General features: G+C 41.8%; 1 protein-coding gene across 8 annotated transcripts in view; it reads right to left on the reverse strand.

The window, feature by feature from the left end:
• The window catches only part of PKP4 (plakophilin 4), a 236,635-nt gene that overhangs the window by 80,766 nt on the left and 136,690 nt on the right, over window positions 1–19,179 (reverse strand). For all 8 annotated transcript variants that reach the window (XM_075002029.1, XM_075002033.1, XM_075002034.1 and 5 more), the window contains 3 exons: window positions 16,864–17,055; window positions 13,333–13,549; window positions 5,187–5,319 (listed from right to left, as the gene is read on the reverse strand). In XM_075002029.1, the coding sequence (XP_074858130.1) occupies window positions 5,187–5,319; window positions 13,333–13,549; window positions 16,864–17,055 (542 nt within the window). The remainder of the gene's footprint in view (window positions 1–5,186; window positions 5,320–13,332; window positions 13,550–16,863; window positions 17,056–19,179) is intronic.

Below are 19,179 nucleotides of genomic sequence, written 5' to 3' on the forward strand. Positions count from 1 at the left end.
TTCTCAGGGTTTACCCACCATTGCAGGGATTTGCGCACCTCTGTTGTGGGCGACGCCACCCTGTGAACAGTGTGTGCTGCCGGGTTGTATACGCTCGCCAGCCAGTGCTGCATGCTGCGCATGTGTAACCTGGCGTTCTGTTGTACGAACGCCGCTGCTGCCATGTGGCCCAGCAGCTGTAAGCACGTCAGAACCAGCACCGTAGGGCTGAAGGTGAAGACTTGCACGAGGGAGCCGACGGCCCGAAAGGGAGTCTCTGGTAGATATGCCCTCGCTGTAATAGAATTTATGCGTGCCCCTACAAACTCTATGTCCTGCATGGGGTCTATCTTTGATTTTGTCAGATTGATAACCAGGCCGAGCAAGAGAACGTGCCTGTTGTGACGCATATTATGCGTAGTACCTCCTCCTTCGAGGCCCCTTTGAGTAGGCAGTCATCCGGATACTGGAATATAAATACCCCCTGTCTGTGCAGGTAGGCTGACACCACTGCCAAGGGCTTGGTGAAGACTCTGGGGGCCGAGGAGAGGCCAAACGGTAGGACCTTGTATTGAAAATGTTCTCTGCCTACCATGAGAAACCAGAGGAATCGTAGGTGAGCCGGATGAATAGTTATGTGAAAATACGCGTCTTATAAGTCGAGGGCTGCGAACCAATCTCCATCGTCTAGTGCCGTAAGGATGGAGGCGATTGTGATCATCCGAAAGCGTTGCCTGCGCAGGTACCGGTTGAGGCCTCGAAAATCTAAGATGGACCTCCCGCCTCCTGTCTTTTCCCCCGTGAGGAAGTACCTGGAGTAGAACCCTCTCCCTTGCAGTTGCTCCGGCACTCTTTCCACTGCCCCTATGAGCATGAGATGGTCTACCTCCTGCTTGAGCCTCGCCACGTGGGAGGCCTCCTGGACGTGGGGCCTGGGTGGAGGTCATGGCGGTGGGAGCGACTGGAAGGGGATGGTGTACCCCGTGGCTATGATCTCCAGCACCCATTTGTCTGGGGTGATCCTTCGCCACTGGTTATAGAATGGTCGGAGGCGATGGTGGAATAACCGCTTCGGATGACCTTGCGACGGTAGTGATGGCGCAGCCCTGGATCTGTGCGTCAAACTTGTGGCCTTTGGCCCTGCCCCGAGGACGCACGGCTGTGCTGGGAACGACGCCTGGGAGTTCTGTACTGCTGGTGCTGTTGATGTCGCCCTTGCTCGTAAACCCTGTGGTACTGGGGACGCTGTTGCTGAGTCCGCAACATCCAGGGCGATCTGAACTCCCGTCCTCGAGGCCGCGTAGCCTTCTTGCATGATGGCCTTGAGCACTGGTTTCTTGCCCTCTGGAAGCGAGTCCATGAGGGAGGTTAACCTAATGTGGTTATCGAAATTATGGTTCGCTAGATGCGCTGCGTAATTTGCCATTCGCAACAGTAGAGTGGAGGAGGAGTAGACCTTTCTGCCCAACAGCTCTAGCTTTTTGGCATGTTTGTCTGTTCCCCCACATTGCGACGACTCCACCCCCAAGGAATTTGGTTGTGGGTGGCTGAACAGGAACTCCGTGCCCTTTGTCGGCACGAAGTTGTTTTTTTTTTTTTTTTCCGCTCTCTTGTGGACAGGCAGAATAGTCGCGGGAGTCTGCCATATCATAGTGGCAGACTCCAAGATTGCGTCATGAAGCGATATTGCTATTTTGGAGGAGGCCGGAGGTCTCAGATTTTTGAGGAGCTTATGGTGTTTCTCTTGCACCTTAGCTGTCTGGATGCCTTGCGTGAAGGCCACCCTCGTAAAACAGCTCTTGGAACTGTTTGAGATCGTCCGGAGGATGGACGTCCCCCGGGGCCGTAGCCTCATCCGGGGAGGAGAGCGAGGAACCACTGGGATACGTCTCTGTGGACCCTTCCGGTTCCTGCTGGTGATGGTACACCCTCTCACTAGAGGTTTGTGAGGGAAAATCTCGGGGTTCCATAACCAGTCCCCCCTGAGATGCTTGAGTCTCTGTCCCTGGTCGCAATTGCCCTCGGGGGTACGAGATCGTTTGTGGGGATCTTTCCCTGGTAGATAGCTGATGGTGTCTATGCCCCGCGTGGTAGGGGCGACCATGGCAGTATAGGCACTGTTCTTGGGAAGGTGACCTAGACCACTCCCTTGGTGCATACCCTCTGCGTCTGGGGGAGGGCTGGAGAGAGCGATTTTGCATAATAGTCCAGCGGTTCAAACCCCAGGAAGGGTGAAGGTGGTCCCAGCCAGGGTGAGGCTGGTTGCAAAAAAAATGGAGAAGGGGGCTCCGGGTAGGCTAGGGGGGACCCCTGCCTTCTGGTTGGAGTCTGTAACATAAGCGGAGGGCTGTGAGAAAGCAACTCCACAGCCCTGTGCGGAGAGGGGCTGCAATGCCTCCTCTTGTGTGCAGCCTTCCCCCTCCCTTGAGGAGGTAACTCCGCCCCCTGACGTACAGGGGATCCCGGCCCCGTGCGCACCGAGCTCGGCACGCTCGAGGGCGGTGCTGCAGGTGCGGTGTGCTCCGGTGCCTGCAGGCTGCGTGCCTGCGCGCTCTGCACCGCCGGTTCCCTGGGGGTCGGTGCCGCTGCCTGCGGTGCCGCCGGTACCGGCGCTTGTTTAGCCGCCGCCCTGCCTGCAGTGCGGGGCGGCTGGCTGATTATCGGAGGCTGAGCCGCTTCCACGTGGCTCTCCATGCCGCCGCCGATCAGCTGTTGCTGTGGCTGGGGGCTGCGCGCTCCTCCCGTCCCGCTCGCTATTGTTGCCGGCAGGGATCAGGCTGGGGAGGCTTTCCTCCGTTTTTGGCAGCTTTCCTTTTATGGGCCCCGCAGGGTCCTTCCTGCTGCGGCCGCTCCGGCACGTCTGGCTGGAGGGCCTTATGAAAAGCAGTTTTAAGCCGCTGCCCTGCCTGCAGTGCTGGGCGGCTGGCTGATCATCGGAGGCTGAGCCGCTTCTACGTGGCTCTCCCTGCCGCCGCCGATCAGCTGTTGCTGCGGCTGGGGGCTGTGTGCTCCTCCCGTCCCGCTCGCTGTTGCTGCCGGCAGGGATCGGGTTGGGGAGACTTTCCTCCGTTTCTGCGCTGATGGAGTGAGGGAGGCAGCTTTCCTTTTATGGGCCCCGGAGGGTCCCTCCTGCTGCGGCCGCTCCGGCACGTCTGGCTGGAGGGCCTTATCAAAAGCAGCATTTTAAGCCGCATCTCCCTGTCTCTCCTTAATCGCCTCTCGGCAGGACTCACATTTTTTAAAGCCTGAAGAGGACATTGTTGGTGAGTCTTTCAGTTGTTAAGCGGGTACTTAGCACCTTCCCTGTGCTGTTTTCCCCGTCTGATGGCCTGCCTCAGCAGGAGGGCTGATGGCCCTGGCTCCTGGCCTCCGGCGCTTGTTACTGGGACTGGGCTGAGCTGTCCCCCTCGTAGCTTGTTTGTTGTTGTTTTTTTTTTTTTTTTTTTTTTTTTTTACAAAATAACAACCGGCTAACTTATAGTAGCCCAAGTAACTGAAAAACTTCAAAGAAAAAACAGATAAAGTCGTTGAATACGCTATTTGGCCTTAGCCTAGTCGGATTCCGTCTGCAGCCGACGGTGGTTAAGAGGAACTGGCGGGGACCGGATCGCGCACATGGCCAGGAGCGCGCAAGGGAGCGGCGCGCACCGGCGCATGCGCGGTCCAGCAGAAACTGCTTGGAAGATCCGACCTGCGGCGCCGGGCAAGCCCGTCACCTATTGTGGAGCACCCACGGGGACACTCGAAGAAGAACTAGAGCATATGCATGAGAATACAGCTACCCTACAGAAAACAGTTCAATGAGAGGACCACAAGATCAGCCAAGAGAAGACCAAGTCGATGCGCATTAATAATGGTTAGGAAATCAAAATTGTGATTGAAGGAAAAGCAGTGCAAGATGTTGACCAGTTTGTATACTTGGGGAGTATTACTAGCGAAAATGGGGGCACTGAAGAGGACTCAGTGCGAGAATACAAAAAGGAGCTACAAGCTTTTGCCATATTATGACCAGTCTGGTGTATAAGAACCATTTCAGCAAGAACCAAACTATGTATTTTCACTTCCAATGTGAAATCAGTGCTGCTGTATGGCTCGGAGATGTTTCGCATTGTCCATAGCAACATTAAGAAAATTCAGATGTCTGTCAATAAATGCCTTAGACATATTCTCCAGCAAAAGTAGTATGACAGAATTCCAAATGAAACCTCATGGACCAAGCAAACCACAACCTAATGAAGGTCCAGATCAAGAAGAGAAAAATGGTGACAGGCAGCTCATATCCTGCAAAAGGACTACAAAGAATGTATCATGGGACAAGCATTAGAATGGAATCCAAAAGGAAAGAGGAAAAGGGGAAGTCCCAAACAAACATGGCGACGAAGTTTCCTGGATGAAATAAAAGTAGATGGCTTAATATGGGATCAAATCAAGAGTATAGCCAAGGATTGCAAGAGATGGAGAGTGACTGTGGAGGCCCTACAGTCTACTAGGTGCTCCAAAGAATAAATCATGTGAAAGGAGTAAAATGATGGCCAGGAGCACTTTTATGTAAAAAATTATATAAATTCTAGACATTCACTATGTTCTTCCATGTGCCTATATCTTCCCTCCATATCAAACTTGATAAGCCCATAATTCCATAAACATTCAAAACAAAAAATCTGAAGTGGATCTGTCCCACAAAAGCTCATTACCTAATAAATTATTTTCTTAGTCTTTACAGTGCTACATGACTGCTTTTTTGTTTTGATACCCATGTTAGTCTGTATTCTCTCTCTCTGTCACTATAAATATTCAAGTTTGTTTTGATTAGCGCCTTACTGTACACTACAACTTTTACTTATAACATTTGCATCAAGGAGAGTGAAAAGCCTATGTATTTTTTAATCCCTTAATTATCAGTAGTAGCTCTTTAAATGCTGATTTCATTAAACCTACATTTAATAACTAACATCGGGTTTGACATCAGATTTAATACTAGTAATACAGTTTTGCTGATTACCCACTTTAATTGATTTTTTCACTGGCTCTTAAGAGAGGTGTTAATATATCTAGAATTCTCAGAATTAGCATGGCTCTAGTACAAACACACGCTTAAAAGAATCTAGAACGCAGGGGTACAGTATAACTTTTTGTATTCAAAATAAAAGGGAAAAATGTACTTGGTTTACAGTTCTTCACAAAACCAGGAAATCTCAAGACTGTACCTCAGTTTTCACTTTGTTATCTCCAAAGCACAGGTGCTGAAGGTAGGCTGCTGCATTTGCTTGAACTGATGGAAACTGGTGCTGAAGCATATGAATGACTTCTGGCAGTTCTGGGTCCCGCCATGCAAACTCCCTTCAGTAGATAAACAAATTCAAGGGAAGGTGTTTACTCCACACAGTTTCAAAATTGTTCATTATTTTATTCTACCTTTCAGTTTTCCCATCAGAACAGAAAACCTAAAATATTTTACTCATCACAGAAAAAACCTTATCAATGTCTATAATGCTTTCTTACATTAGATTGCCGATACAGATGGTACACCTAGAGTAAAATATATAGTTTAACTCTCCTTACTGAATTCACCAACCCATATGAAGTTACCAAGTTCTTTTACATTTAATTCAGTGGAGGCCAGATGTAATTCATACGAATATTATTTCTATCTTATAACACATTTTTACTGTTTTATAGACAATTACACTCGGAGAAAAAGAGGACTGATATGAGTAGCATTGTCAATAACAGCAAAATAAACCACTAGAAGGCTTTAGTAGCTTGAATTGTCCAGGGACTGTGGACTTAGAACCAGTTTTGTTGCAAGTGTTTACACATGGCCATCAAATTTACAGCTCTTGGAAATGATCCAGTGTTGGGCTACTTTCTCATTTCAAAGTATTTAAAATAAACAATACAGAGATCTTATTCTTGCTGAAAATCCAAACAAGCAACAAAAGTACCAAGAACATAATGATACCATTATTCCAAAGTAATTCTTTCATGCAGTTGAGGCACAGAATAAGACATTTAATTCTAATCCATTTGGTTGTTTACCTTCTAAATATCTTCTTGCTAAAGACATGAATTAGGTAGGTTTGGCCTTAAATTTTAAATATATAGACTAAATTAAGAAAGGTGTGAACAAGACCTAATAATCATAGATATATTTACTTATTTTGTATTTTAAGTTTCAATGGAAATAGTCATTTGATTTCAAATAGTTTCCTATAGTAGAGGTTACAGTAGAATGTACAGTAGAATGGTACTACATTCAAATTAGCAATTAAAACTACTCGTGGGGAGGGATAGTTCAGTGGTTTGAGCATTAGCTTGCTAAACCCTAAGGGATTGGGGCAAACAGATGTCAGGGATGGTCCTTGGTCCTGCCAAGAGAGCAGGGGACTGGACTAGATTACCTCCCTAGGTCCCTTCCAGTTCTAGGAGATGTGTATCTCCAAAAGGTAACACTGTTTCATTGTAAGTAAAGTAATAATATGAGTGGTAAAGAGCAAGTTTGATAACAAAAGGATTTACTAGTCATAGTGATATGGTGGGTGCATGTGTGTTCTACACAAAAAATGTAATACCGCACTCTTTCTGTTGGCTCAACAACAGTATTGAGCAACAAAAACTATTCCTAGAGTGACACTCTTGCTGACATCATCCAGACAGGAGTACAAGTAAGCCAGTTCAATTAAATGAAATGTCTCCATTACATACACAAGAACTATGTCAAGATTCATCCAACTGAAAAATTAAAACATTCACTTTCAATCTAATGGTAATCGGGTTTACCAACCCCACACTCACCCAACAAGGGTTAATGAAGTACAGTGGGTCCACTTACCTCTGCCCCATTATAGCTGCACTTACTGTCAGATAACCATAGGCCAGTTACAAGGGAGAGGACTGCTCAGTAGGCACACTGACCAGGGAAAAGAGATCTGCCTTGTGAGAAAAGGAGCAGACAAGAACCTTTGCAGAGACTCCCAATTGCCAGAGCCTCTTTAAGAAGATGGGCCTGGGACAGGACTATTAAGTGTGATTTTGGGACTTCTTGTTTGCTTTACTACAAAAAGAACTACTGGGCCGTCTGTGCCGACTCAGATAGGCCTGAGGGACCCAATGACACTGATGTAGAGAAACCCTGTTCAGTCAGGGTGTCAAACTGCCTTGATAAATTCTGTGGCCTTTTTGCAACCAACTGCAGTCTGCTCTGTAGCTTGTTTTGGACCCTGAAGAACTGACAGTAACATCGGAGTATTGCAAATACTTGAGTTTAAAATAAACAATGTTGGTTAATCTTACTTTAAAACAGAAGCGTCTAAAACTTTACTTGGCCCACGTAGTTTGACTACATCTACAAGTAATCAGTGGAACAGAGCAGATTTTTGGTTGACCTGACTTTTTAAATGGAAATACAGGCCAATGGATCCCACAGGCTCCAACCTGAGAGGCTTCATTTTAAATGGATTTGAGAGAAGAATCAAAATTGTGTAAGATCATTTAAAGAGAGAGAGGGAGTCTGACATATCCATCAATTATCTCGAAATCCAGGTGCCAGATTGTAATTTCCAGAGTTAACTCTACTGAATTAAAGAAAAAATAGAAACAAACTATTTTGGAGATCCCAGGGCTTTATCTAGCCACTTTTTCGATATACTCACTTTAAAGAATGGCCTTTCAAATGAAACCACGGGCTATCTGATGTCATAACTGTTCGAGTAACATGCATGTGCTGGTAATGTCTCTTTAGGACACCTTAGAGTCAGTTAGCAATTATTAATTTTTTTTAAATTAGATCAGTCATTGGGGATAAACAGACAAATCAGGTGTATTCCTTGTTCCAGTGATGGAACAATGGAGATAGAACTGACTACAGCAAGAACAGCTTTATCTGTAGCTGCACACCTTATTGTTTATCAATATAAACTATGGTAGGCTACAATTTTTTTTCCTAAGCAAGGACAATGAGTTATAGTCTGTGAATCATGTCAGATCAAATACCAGAAAACATTTCCTTTTGTCCAAACTCATAATATGCAAGTATCATTGACTGGCAGAAGCAGAGGAGTAATTCTGAAGTTAGCATAATTTATTAAAAATAAAGATTTTAGCACAATTGTTTATAGTTATCTTTAGTATGGCTCTGAAATGCAATCCGTGGACTGCACTATCAATAAATGTAGTTGTATCTACAATTTATGTAGACAAATTCTTATAGGATGTTTTATAAATTTAGTCATGATAGCTGAAAAACCATCAGACTATAAATTACTGTACTATAAATAATATTACAGAAACATGAAATTTGCAATTCAGAGAACCAGAGGTTAATATTGTTTCTTTTCTAACAGATGTTATTCAATTGAATGTTCTTATTGCTATGTATGTTATAGAATATTTGTAATGCTGTTAAATTGCTATCAGTCAAGATATTTAAAAAACTTCAAACACACAAAAACCAAACTTATGCAATACTTTTAACCTGAAGAGGTGTCTGTTTAACAGTAGGGAAAGACAAGACCTGGATAATGGATAAGAGATGGGCATTTGATATCATCATCATCATCAACAATCATGGGCTCACAGTGCCCATTGGTGTCTGATGCTTCTCTTGCTATTTCCTTCCACCTTCCCTCTCCAGTGTGGAGTGGCTTAGTTTCTGTAGACTAGCGCCACACCAATTTACTATATCATCTACCCATTCTCTGTGGGGTCTGCCTCTCCTATTCAAATGTCCATTATGCCAAATGCCAGGGTCTTGATTTTTCATTCATCATTTATTCTGCAAATATGTCCAAATTGCTGTAACTTCCATTGCATAACCTTCTGCAGTTGGTTCTCTTTCGGCTGTATCTTCCTATATATCTCCTCGTTGGTGACCTCCTGCATCCATCCTATTCTCAAGATGTTTCTATAACAACTCACCTCAAATGCTAATTCTTCTCTTTGAATCTTTATTTCTCACCCATGTCTCATATCCATACAACGTGCTGCTGAATACACATTTTCAAGATGCTCAACTTCATTCCTACGCTAATTGCTTTGTTTTTCCAGATTGTATCCATCACCTTCAAACTTGCTCGTTTCACTATTCTAGTTGCTATTTCCTTCATACAGTCTAGATCATACTTTGTTACTCCCCAGATATGTGAACTTCTCTACATTCTCTAGTTCATTCCCATTTACAGTGATTTTCCTAATCTCCAAATACAATTGTTTTTGTTTTATCAATGTTCACAATCAGTATGTACCGCTTCCCTTCCTCGTTTAGCACATACACTGTTTTCACCAGCTTTTCTGCATCTTCCTCAATGATAACTATATCATCGACAAACCTCAAGTTGTTAATTCTTTTCCCATGCCAACTCTAGAAGTGTGATGAAGATATATGGCAATATCGGATCTCCTCGTCTCATACCTCTACCTGTTTTAAACCAACTTCTCAAATCCCTGCATGTTCTCACTGCTGCCTCTGCATTGTCATTGACAACCTTTAACAACTGTATCAGTCTGCTATCCACTCCATATGACTCCAACACTGCCCAAGTCACTTTCTGATCTATACTGTCCAATGCCTTCTGAAAAATCGACGAAGCAAGCGTATACATTCTTGTTCTTCCATTGAGCTTTCTTTGCTATCAATCTTAGTGCCAATATCTGCTGTAAGGTACTTCTGTCTTTCCTGAAATCTGCTTGCTCATCTGCTAGATGTTGTTCTATCTGCAGTCTTAGTCTCTCTGACAGTAACATCATCAGCACCTTGCCTAGATGACTCGTTAGAGCAATTGTTCTGTACTTCTTGCACTCCAATGTACTTCCTTTCTTGCATATTGTCACTAGCACGGATTTTGTCCATTCCTTTAGGTGCCTTCCCTTCTTTCCATGCTATGTTACACAGTCAGTGTATTTCCTGAATGATACTTTCTCTGCCAAATTTATCATCTCTCATGATCTTCTCATTTCCAGGGTTCTTGTTGTTCTTCAGTCATTTCACTGCTCTTTCTACTTCCTCCTTCAAAATATCAGTCTCGCTGTCGATGCTCAATGGAGACATCTCTTTCAGTTTTTCAGTCTCTGAGACATTCAGGTCCAACTGAGCTTTGTGTAGATTGGTGCAGTATCTTGTCCATCACTGCACAATCTTCTGTTCACGAGCACCTCATCGTTCTTATCTTTGATCGCCATCTGCTTTGGCTGTGACTTCCTATTAATATTCCTAATCATTTTACACACTTCCCTGGTCTTACATTTGCCATAATACCTCTCTATATCTTCCCACTGCTCCTCTAATCATTTTCACATATCCTTTCTGGCAGCTTTCCTTACGTCATTGCATTTCACCCTACATTGCTGTTCCACCCTCAGAAACATCCCTTCCGATATTCAATGTTCTCTTTTTGGACCAATTTCAGTGTCTCCTGCATAATCCACTTGTTATTGATCTTCTCCTCTTTTGGAACAGTCTGCTCAATTGCCATGGCTATCCCTTCAACTCTCTTACCGAGATCTTCCTAATCTTCCCTTTGAGCACTGCTCTGTATGCATTCCCTACTTCTTCCTCAGTTAGCCTCACACGTCTCTTCTCTTATCAAACTTTGTCTTATGCTTTCTCTTGAGTTTTAGCTTGATGTTTGCAATCACTAGACTGTGGTCCAAGTCTATATCCGCTCTTTGGAAAGTTCAGCACTGCTATACTGATGTTACCCATCTTCTTCTTATCAAATCATAGCTATTATGTTCTTGTATCTCCTGTCATTCGATTGCCACGTCAACTTTCTACAGTCCTTTTGTTGGAATCTCATGTTGCAGATCACTATCTCGTGCTCCTTAGCAAACTCTAATAGTTTCTAGCCTCGTTCGTTTCTTTCTCCATATCCAGTCCTTCCCATGACTCTCTCCCAACCTTCGCTATCTGTTCCAACCTTCACGTTCTAATCTCCTCCAATAATCAACACAATTCTCTTCTGTATCAAATTCAGCATCTTTGTAAAGTCTTTATGGAATAGCTCAATCCCTTCCTCCATACTGTCCAACATGGGTGCATACACCTGTATGACCGAGATGTTGAAGAAATAATTTTTATGTTGCTCAAAGCATTTATTGTTCAACATACTATAGCTGAGACTTTAATATTTTCAATAAGGCCAGAGAGAAAGATGGTAATTAGCTTCTTATAAATACAGTGCCTGCAACTAATATAAGAAAAAAAAAGATTTCTCTCTCTTTTATTCTAATATGCAGATTACAAAATAATGCATAGTTTTTAAAAAAAGGCACCAAAATGAGTCTATGGGCTTGTCAACACTTTGAAATCTACAGATATAATTATTCTGGAATAGCTATTTCAGTAAACTTACAAGTGTGGACAAGTTGTCTACACTGATACTTTGTCTTTCTGATAATTTAAAGACCTGATGCATCACCTTTACTTAGGCCAGACAGTATCTTACTCCTCAGATAGTTCTTTTAAATAACTGCTACGCAGACGTCAATGGTACAGAAGCCAAACTAGCAATCACCATTATCCCAAAAGGTAATGTGATTTCATTGTTTAACTTGTTATTTTAGACCTCTATTTTGCTCTAGATCTGTGCATTAGCCTTACAGAAAAATGACTGACCAAATATTCTTCAATTGGTTAATAACATAGTAAAAGCACCCCGACAAATTAATAATTAAATAGCACAGCATTTTAATATTGTGTACTGTAAAGAGCCACTGGTGACTTCTGAGCAGCAGTCTGAGTAACACTGTTAAAATCATACTTAAAATCTGGAGCAAGCTAATGAGCTAAATGTTAAAAATGAACCAATGAACAAATAGCACAAACATAACTTATTAAAGGTTGTTGCACTATTAAGTTGATGCAAAGATGTGGTTTGAAAGCTCATTAATAAGAGCCAGATCCTCTTTGTTCTATTATGCAAGAAGGTCCATTGCCATCTAATGGATTAATTTCATAAAAACCTTGGCATTTTAAATGCAGGTGTTCTCTATTAGTAGGCATCAACTGTCTTCTTTCTTTGCAAAATTGTACACTTTGTTCTGAAGGTTTCCAAGCACCTTTCCTTGCAACTAATCTGTTCATAAATAGAATGATCTAAACCTGCCGGACAAACGTGACAATTTAATAAAAATCTCAGTAAAAACAAATGAAGCCTTCCAAGTTCTCACTTGTTCTTCAAGCCATGAGAAATTACATTTTAGACATCTTAAAATAAAATTGGAAGAGAATTACAATAATTGTTAACTCAAATGTATGCAACAGTCACATACTACAGGTTGAACCTCTCTAATCCACCATTCTCTGATCCAGCAATATCCATGGTCTGGCATAATTTTAGTTAGCTGGATATCAACTTATGATGGTGTGGCCAAGTTTACTATAATCCCAACAAGTTTGTATACAGCCACTTGTCCTGTCTCTCAGTGTTCTGTGCTGTTATTTAGCTCTAATTTATATTATTTATATTTATACTCCTAAATGTCTTCCAAGAGCCCAGTAAGGAGGGGAAGTGCTGGTATTGCTGCTAGACCAGGGATCTGCAACCTGAGGCTTCAGAGACATATGTGGCTCTTTAAAGACTTTTGTGGCTCCTGACACTACAACTGCAAAGTTAAAACAAACAAAAAAACCCCAACACCCTCCTGATTATTTTCATGACCATCTCAAAGACTAAAAATGAAGAACTCATATATAAATAGCAAATGATAGGTGATCTTGAAACACTGGATAACTTCTAGTGTCCTCCAGAGAGAGAGAGAGAAAGTTTTGGAGTGAAAGTCAGGAAGGCAGAAGGACAGCAGTACAAACACAAGTAATGCGTGAGGAAACAGAATATGTAAAATGTTTGTGAATGTCCTGCAGTAAACATGTATTGCATTTCAAATCACTGTGCGAATGCTGTTCTTAAAATAGGGGCTACAAAAAGTATTGTTTGATGTTGTTTATTAAGGACCACCTCATATTCACATGCATTGTGGCTCTTGAATTATTGAGTTTTTAACTGAATTAGGAAAAAAAACGTCTCTTCTCACTATTTTAGTTGGCGATCCCTGTGCTAGACAATATTGATCTCACACGGCTCGACAAATTCTCTGGTTCAGCACTGGTTAGGTCCCGAATATGCAGGACTAGAGAGGTTTAGCCTGTATGTAAAGCAAAAACAATGCACGTACTGGTTTAACTTCTGAATAATTGTATAAACCGTTACTCTCTAAATCTAAATTAATCAGAAAGATTTGTCTAGTACAACACAGAAAAATGTATTCCTAAGTTCTTCTGTATAACCAAGGAACAATTTCAGAATAAGCAGCATTCTTGCAACAGTACATGATTCTTGGAAGCTCAGTTGAACTTGCCTAGGATCTTTCTGTATGCTGTCAATGGATGGAGATCTTGTTGTACCATTATCTCCTGGCGTTGCATGGTGTTGCCTGTTATAACTGGACTCTGATAATCGGTACTGCATTGACCTGTAGGGTTCCGCATAGGCAGCTGTTGTATTCAGAGCATAATTATTTCTTTGGTATGCAAGTGTGCTACGCTGACTGGATGTCCTTTGCAGATTTACAACACCTAGTTGAAAATCAAATATTAAAATGTCATAAATACCTTTTATAGATATTTGTTATTAGACAATTCTTGGCTTAAAATAAAACACAAGAAAAATTAAAGTTTAAGTGAGTGGAAATACCCAAAAGTCTGAAAAGATATTATTGGATAAGATCCAAGCACCTCATGTATGAAAAATCAATAGAGAAAAAGTTCCAAGTATGATAATGGGACTGAGTATACAAGTACAGTTATTGTGGGATGAAGCCCAAGTTATTTCTAAATAATATTAATTGTTTCAGTATCTAATGTAATAAGCACTAGATATGTCAAATACCAGGAACTGAAGAGGAACCTAGTTATACACAGAATAGCTTCACAGGTGTTTAATAAAATTCACATTGCATGCACCCACAATGCTGAAGAAAGAAAAATGGGAAAAAACAATAAGCTCAATCAACCTAATATTAACGCCTCACCTATTCATAAAATAGATGCAAGTTTGTCCTGTTAGCCTGAAAAAAACAGTAACTGCAGATTAAAGTTAGATTCTTGGAAGTCACTAACGTCGAACAGTTTAGAAAAACAAGACGTGTGTCAAATAAGGTCTGAATACAAACATTCTCGATTAGAGTGTTTTCTTGTGGTATTTTTAGCTCTTCTAAAGTATGTAAGAAACTGCTAGAACTTTATTTTTCAGTTTCCCAGTTGTGCTAAAAATTTGACAGACTTATTGGTGCTGTTTAGTTTAAATTAGTTTTGTTACGGCAAATGGGACCGGGATACTGCAAAACTTTAATGTCTCAGGTGATGCAATATTATCAAGCACTTTAAAAGTCTTAAAAACATTTTTGTAGATACTGTAAACTCTATCTCCAGATATTTATATAGTAATACCTTCCTAATTCACTCTAATGATTAGAAAACCTATTGCAAGCTACTAAACTGTGCAAAAATATAAATACATATGGGGCTTGTCTATGCTTGCCCCCAACTTTGAAGGGGGCATGGTAATCAGAATGATTGGAGATAACTAATGAAGTGCTGTGGTGAATATGCATCACTTCATTAGGCTAATTCTCCCCCAGGGCAACTTTGAATTGTGAAACTTCATAGTGATGGCGTGTGTGTAGCTGTGGGCATTCAAAGTGCCTTGCATGACTTCAAATTGCCTTTCCTCCCCAAGTAAGGGCATTTTAAAGTGCCCATGGCTACCTGGCATGCCAGCACTTTGATGTCTAACACTTTGAAGTGGCCGTGTGGGCAAATTAGCCTAATGAGCTGCTACATATGCATCACAGCACTTTATTAGTAATCTCCCATTACCCTGATTAGCATGCCCCCTTCAAACAAGGGGACAAGTGCAGACATAGCCATGGAGATATACATATCTCATGGAACTGGAATGGACCTTGAGAGGCTATCAAGTCTAGACCCCTGCACCCTTGGCAGGACCAGGCACCATGCCTGACAGATATATATATATTTGCCCCAAATCCCTAAATGGCCTCCTCAAGGACTGAACTCACAACCCTGGGTTTACAAGGCCAATGATCAAACCACCTATGTATCCCCGCCTCTCCCCCCTGCATCACAAAACACACCATGCTCTCTCCTTTTATTTTACTATTTCAGTCTATCTGCAATTATTTATGATGGTACTTCATAGTATGCCATTGTATACTCTGCCATATAGCATATAAAAGCGATTGAGTTTTAATCGGATCTTACTATACAGCATTCCAGTATTAAATCTTTGAGAAGTTGGCTGATACTACATGTTTTACTGTGAAAAATATAAGGTATGCGCATTAGCACAGTGAAAATTAGCTGGGTTTTACTCTATTGATAAAACAGAAACAAGTGAGAGGAAGAATATGATAAACATGAATCAGTGTAACACTATTGCACAAAAGGGAAATATTCTGGGATTGAGTAGCAGGAGTGTTATAAGCCACAGAATGAGAAGGAATTCTTCCTCTCTATTCCATGTAGGTAAGACCTCAACAGGAGCATGGGGTCCAGTTCCACATTTCAGGGGAGATGTGGACAAACTGGAGAACGTCAAAGGAGAGCAGGACAACAATGATTAAAGTTCTAGAAAACATGACTTATGAGGGAAGACTAATAATTAGGCTTTTATAATCTAAAGAAGAGACATGATAAAAGTTTTCAAGGACATAAAATACTGTGACAAGGAGGGTAAAAATTGTTTAAATTAACCGCTGAGCATAGGACATGAAACAGTGGGCTTAAACTGCAGCAGGGAAGTTTAGGTTGGACATTAGAAAAAACTTTCTGTAAGGGTAGCTAGGTACTAGAAAAAATTAACTAGAGACCTAGGGAGACTGTGGAATCTCTATCACTGGAAGCTTTAGCATGTCAGACAAAGACCTGTCATTAATTGCTTCGTTATTAAGTAGTCCTGCCTTGAGTGCAGGGAACTGGACTTAATGACCAATTGAAGTTTACTGGACTAGATAATCCACTGATGACCAAAACTTCCTACACTTCTATGACTGGCTAGTGAGGGTTTAAACCAAGCTATACTGGCAGAACTATGTAGGTTGTAAACTGCTGGCCAATACCCACTCAAAGGAGGGAAATGCAGAAAAAATTAAGTGGCTTCAATAGACTGTAGCATATAAATCAGAGACTGGAAAGGAGCAGCTCTGCCAAGCATTAAACAGCTAAACAAAACAAAACAAAAACAGAATGCACAGTCCCGTGGTACATTCATTCCAGAACAACATTCTGTGCTTACTGAATCAATCGATCACCCAAATGCTCACCAAATATGTCCAGGGGACAGCCTACCCTAGATTTCGTATTTGGTTTACCCTTGTGAACCAATACAAGAGTACTACTGTATCCTGAGGTGTCACCAGTCTTAAGAGAAGCAAAAGCGAAGTAAATCTCATAAAATGACTTCACAAAAGAACTCTGTAATTGTGACATTTCATTTAATTAGGTTGGATGTCAGGAAAACCTTCCTAACTGTCAGAATGCTTAAGCGCTGGAATAAAGGGCCTAGGGAGGTTATGGAACCTGCACCATTGGAGATATTTAAGAGTAGGTTAAATAAATATCTGTCAGGGATGATCTAGATGGTGCCTGGTCATGTGTGTAGACTTGATGAGCATTCAAGGTCCCTTCAGTTCTGGTATTCTATTTTAAATTAGTAATACATAGCTATAATTAACCATACTGACAACATGGCAACAATTTACATTCTCTCAAGAAGAGAATAAATCTAAATCAAAGTGGTTTTTTTTTTTTTTTTTTTGGACAAATCATCTAAATTTGGGGAACTATGAAAGCTTCAATTCTATACCCACCTGACCCAGTTCGATATAGTGCTGTCTGGGATCCTTGATGTAACTCAACTGCTCCATGATTTGGGCTGCGGTACACTGGACTGTAATAGGTTCTCCCTTCATAAATAGGGGTGATCTGCAGGTCAGGAGATACAGCTGAACGTAATTCTTGGCCAAGCTGACTGTGCTGACTAGCATATGAACTCCTCAAGCCTGGAAGTGAGGACAAAAAGGTAAATATGTACGGTATGCAATTTGTGGCAACTTAAACAAACACAAAAATGCTGCTCTGAAAAAGTATACTATACGCTACCCTTTGAGTTTTTACTCTACTGAAAAGTAAATTGTATTCAAAAGTATCATTTAAATTAAATATGGATAAAGTGTTTTTCACATCACACTTTTTCCCACTGTCATTAAACACTACTGCCTTTGGCAGAACAGCACTTTCTTGATCACAAATTGCACCAACACACTGACAACTTGGAAACTGCCCTATATGAATGTTATTCACCATTGTTATATTTGAGACTGTAAGCAGTCCCCTTGCCCTCCAATGGCAGGGTGGCCTAGTGGCTAGGCCCCTTGTGGAGCCTAGAGACCCAGGATGTAGGTTTGCAGCCTACCCGAGAGCTGTGGTCTTAGTGTGGGGTGTGGCCCTGAGAGTTTACCTTCCCCCTTGCAGGGGTTGGTGGGGAAGGAGTGGATTCTCTGGGGTTCTTTCCCCTCTGCGTGAGGAAGGGTTTGGAGGCTCCTTCCTCCAACACCCGACCTGGTGGCAGCTCTGATTCAGGCCTTGCATGCACCAGAGCCAGCTCCTGCCTCTTGGCTGGTCAGCCCTGAACTGGGCTAGTTTCTCCTCTTTTACACTGCCACCAAGCCTGACACTGGCTGCAGATGAACCAGGGTGGGGCTAATTGGGCAAACAGGCTCTGTTTAACCCCTGTCTTGCTCAGCCTCTCTCTTACTCCCTTACAGAGACATTTAAATATACCACTATTTTTAAAAATCCCTGGAGGCAGTTGACTCAGAGAACTGAACACAGGACTCTCATACTGGAACTCTTTATATTAATTCTGATCTTCTGGTGACTTAACTTATTTAAAAAGAGCACATTTTGAGAAATGGCCTCAAATTCTGCTTGCACAATGTCAGACTTCTAGGGCCTGATTTTCAAGAGCAAGAAGTTCCCACAGTTCTTATTTAAATCAAGAAATGGGGCTTGTCTCATTTTATGCTTCAGTTTTTTCAGCTGTGACAAAAAGATACCTCACTTTGGCTATGTCTACACTGCCGAGCTATTTCAGCATACCATGGTATCCCAAAATAGGTACTCCATGTCTATGAAAAGCACCTGAAATGAACTCCAAATTGGATATGTAATTTGCATAGTGCAAATTGTGTGTCTTATTTCAGGTTTAGGGCACAGAGTAAACATAGCATAAATGCTGCTCTTAGTTTATAAGGCCAAGCTTGCAAATCCTGTGGGAGGGGAACTTCTGAAGACACTTGGAATTCAGAGAGTTTGTAGCAGTTCTGCCTAAACTTTGTGAAGCTGTTAGAAATAAAGTGCTGAAGGGAAACCAGTATGGAATACTTTTAATAAAGCAACAGCCTAGGTATCAAACATAGTGGACACAATTCTGCTCCAGCTTTAATAGGAAATGACACCATTAAGAAAGTGAATGGTCCTTTAGCAATTTTTCTGTTGGTCTTTTAATTAGTCAAAGGCTACAGTGATCTTTCGTAAGTAGTACATCTGGAAGATCTCTTTCAAAAGAGCTTCTTTCGAAAGAGAGTGTCCACACAGCCCCCCACTCTTTCAAAAGCATGGGCCAGGGATAGAACAACCGGGTGCCATGAGGACTGCTCTTTCAAAAGAAAGGGCCCACAGGAGTGTCTACACGCATTTTCTTTTGAAAGAAGCTTTCAAAAGAAGGTGCTGTTCCTGAAACGGGAGTGGAAGAGTGCTTTGAAAGGGAGTGCTGTACTCTTGTGATTTAATTTTGAAAAAATGCTTTTTGTGGGTAGACACTTCTGGATATTTCCAAAGAACCCCTTCCTTTTGAACGAGCTTGCTAGTATAGAGGTAGCCAAAGTGATTTAATGTGCTCCTCAACAAAAAGGAAGTAACATGGAAAAAATATTGTTTATTTTTCAGTCTTATAAAATTATTCTGAGAATTTCTAAGGTAACTAAAGAAATCTGAAGTGCTTAGATTTTTGCACACTATTTGTCAGGTCTAAAGGTACCACAAATTTACAGTAATGTGTATTTACATCATTTTACCAGTAATTTCTATTTTTAATAGGGTTGTTGAGCAATTAAAACAATTAA

Source organism: Carettochelys insculpta, chromosome 8 (assembly GCF_033958435.1).
Source record: "Carettochelys insculpta isolate YL-2023 chromosome 8, ASM3395843v1, whole genome shotgun sequence".
Lineage (NCBI taxonomy): Eukaryota > Metazoa > Chordata > Testudines > Carettochelyidae > Carettochelys > Carettochelys insculpta.